The sequence below is a fragment of the Panthera uncia genome, chromosome X, assembly GCF_023721935.1.
Source record: "Panthera uncia isolate 11264 chromosome X, Puncia_PCG_1.0, whole genome shotgun sequence".
Lineage (NCBI taxonomy): Eukaryota > Metazoa > Chordata > Mammalia > Carnivora > Felidae > Panthera > Panthera uncia.
This window is the reverse complement of record NC_064817.1, coordinates 1,020,723-1,023,839: the sequence shown is the minus strand read 5'-3', so window position 1 is coordinate 1,023,839 and position 3,117 is coordinate 1,020,723. Positions and strand designations below refer to the sequence as shown.

At 52.6% G+C, this 3,117-nt stretch overlaps 1 protein-coding gene across 1 annotated transcript in view; it reads left to right on the top strand.

Annotated features, from left to right (window-relative positions):
- Positions 1–2,811, top strand: part of DHRSX (dehydrogenase/reductase X-linked) — a 79,674-nt gene extending 76,863 nt beyond the window's left edge. The window contains exon 3 of the mRNA XM_049643337.1: positions 2,267–2,811. Within this exon, the coding sequence (XP_049499294.1) occupies positions 2,267–2,382 (116 nt within the window). The 3' untranslated portion in view covers positions 2,383–2,811. The remainder of the gene's footprint in view (positions 1–2,266) is intronic.
- Positions 2,812–3,117: the final 306 nt, after the last annotated feature.

Below are 3,117 nucleotides of genomic sequence, written 5' to 3'. Positions count from 1 at the left end.
CTTGGCCCCATTGATACTTTGGTCTTGAGTTAACCCTACCTTGTAGGAATGGGGCTTGTGTTTGCTTGCCAGCTTGATAATGTTTGACCTTTTTATTCCCAATCCTCACTTTTCAAAACCATCATCAGCGTATAGAAGAATTCAAGAATTCACCTCTTTTCTCCCCGCCCCACCCCCGCCCCAGTGGGAGGCTGTCATATTGGTTTTGAATCAGGACCAGCGCCAGCTAAAGGCTCACACTTCCTTCCAGGGCTCTTCTGGATCTTCCGTTTTGCCTACGTGGACGACTGGTATACCTTGTATTTTCTCGTCATCTGTTTGGGCACATAGGCTACTTCCTGTCCCCAGGGGTACAGTGAAGAGTCTGGAGACGTGGCAACTTCCACGTCTCTCATTACCCAAACAGAAATGGAACATGTCGGGGGTGACTGGGTGGCTCAGTCGCTTAAGCATCTGACTCGATTTCAGCTCAGGTCATGATCTCACGGTGCATGTTATGGAGTCCCACATCCCTCTCCCTCTCTCTGCCCCTTCCCCACTCACGCTCCCCCTCTCTCTCCCTCAAAATAAATAAAGATAAAGAAAGAAATGGAAGGCATCACTGATGGCGTTCCAGGCAAAATGGAAAATGCCACCCGTGTCTCCTTCTCCCACCCCCGAGCCCTGCTGGATCAATGACCCCCACCCCATCTCCCAGTGCACCTTGCGGGGGGCGGGGGCAGAGGATGCACATTTTAGGTGAACATACCAGCTCAGCGTCCAGCAATGCGATTCCCCGATCTTGCCCGAGCTCATCCCTGGGGCTTCTCCTCTTCCAGAAGCCCACGTCCTGCAAATTGCCTGGCACGTTGTCACCATCAGGGATTGGCCCTGTGGCGACTTCTGGTCCGCAGGGACTGCCCTGCCCTCTGCAGCTGTGGGGGCTTGATTTGGGGGCCCACGTTCTCTGCACAGCGGCAGCCCCCATGATCCCCCACTCGATCCTTGGGGCACCTCACAAGGCAACGTTCTCGCAGCGGAAAGGGGGCGCTCACGTTTGCCGCTGGTTAGGAACCCTCTTCTCCCGGGAGTGGGGAGGAAGCATCTTCTGACTTTGCAAAGATTGGTACCGTTGCTCTGTTTCTGGAAGCCGAGAGCGTCTGTCTACCAACGCGGTTATCATCGGTTCCCGTTATCGGAAGCAGTAGGGGCTTCCCCCTTGAAAAAAAATATATCCTCGTGAATATGTTAGCGGAAAATTAGAACGGTGTGTCAGGAATGCCTAGCCAGATGGCGCTGTGTTCTAGAACAGCACTTCCAAACTGTCTGTGGCAAAACTCCCTTTTCCCAAAGCTGTCACGGATTGATAGCGATGTAGATAGGACAGACGCGAATTACTAGGAAAATAAGAGTTACAACCAGGCAAAATGGGAACTTCCAAGGTTGCCTTTTTAGAAATCATTGGATTCAGCACACGTAAAATGACCCTCCATTATTTGGTTTTCTAAATGCTCTTGTCGGTGTCGCGGTGTGCCTAACGGCAGACCCGGTAACAAACGGTTCCCAGGGTGGCACCCGTGTGTAGACCTCCCCTGGAAGGGCTTTGATCTGGAAGTGTGCCCCCCCCACCTCTACTCCCATTTGCTAGTGCTCGTGGCTGGCGGGAGCCATGCTTCCCTGTGTTCTGGCGTCTTGCAACCACACGCGTCCGAGCAAGCACGTTCCCAGGAACTGGTTCCGGAGACCCACAGCGATGTCGCCATCCGAGGACCATTGTGCCGCACGATGACCCAGCAAAGTGACGTCAGCTCCAAAGGGCTGTGTGCTCTGAGCGCCCCTCTGGAGCTCAGGATGTCCTCTAAGCTCATGGGGTTGTTGGTAGTTCCTTGAGTTTGTAGGTGCAGGGCTCTGGCTTTCTTGCTGGCTGTTGGCCAGAGGCTGCTGTCAGTCCCCGGAAGCTGCCGGAAGCATCTTGCCCCATGGCCCCTCTCAACATGGCGGCTGAGTTCTTCAAGACCAGTGGAAGACTCTCTCCCCTGCTTCCCTAAGGAAATGCCTTATTTTGTTGATTTATAAGCAAGTCACAGGTGCCGTCTACACGCAAGGACGGGGGATCGTCAAGGGCATGAGGCATGGAGGGTCTTCCTAGGCTATGATCCCTGAATCCCACCTTCGTCTTTAAAACCCAGCGTCCCTCCACAGGTGGGATGGAATCGAACTTATTTAAAAACCGTCTCAGCTCCTAGAGTAGGTTAGAAGATAATCCCCCATCTCTTTCCTTTTGCAGTGGAGTTTTTATACTGTGATCTGGCTTCCCTGATGTCCATCAGGCAATTCGTCCAGAAGTTCAAGAAGAAGAAAATCCCTCTCCATGTCCTGGTCAATAACGGTGAGTCCTGGTGAAATGCAGATGTTAACTCTGACACAGACGTGCACACTGGCCATCCCGCGAGAGAAGTCCTCTGGGAAGGAAGGACTTGCGTGGAAATTCATGAATATACATGGTGTTGTCATGACGCTTTGCCTCGTTGACGCATTTGGCTGTTGTCATTGGCATAATCAATTTGCAATGATGGTAAGCCTGATGATACGGTGTGTGGGGTCGATATTTTGGTTGGCCCACATGGGCCAAGTAAGGTGTGTTATGAATGTGTAAGAGGGGGGCGAGTTCACACGCCTTATTAAATATTGAGCGTGTCCCCAGGGGGCATCATCAGTATGTAGGCTCCATGCACAGCTGTCTCTTGACTTCTTCCCTGAAGCCAACATTCATCACACAGACACACAGGGTCTGTGTGTCCCCTTACCCTGCCTTCCACCCGCCCACCTGTCCGTCTTTTTTTTTTTTTTTTTAATTTTTTTTTTTTTTCAACGTTTTTTATTTATTTTTGGGACAGAGAGAGACATAGCATGAACGGGGGAGGGGCAGAGAGAGAGGGAGACACAGAATCGGAAACAGGCTCCAGGCTCCGAGCCATCAGCCCAGAGCCTGACGCGGGGCTCGAACTCACGGACCGCGAGATCGTGACCTGGCTGAAGTCGGACGCTTAACCGACTGCGCCACCCAGGCGCCCCAACCTGTCCGTCTTCAACACAAACTAGCCTTGACCTGGACCCCTCCTTTCAGCCCGGCTCTTA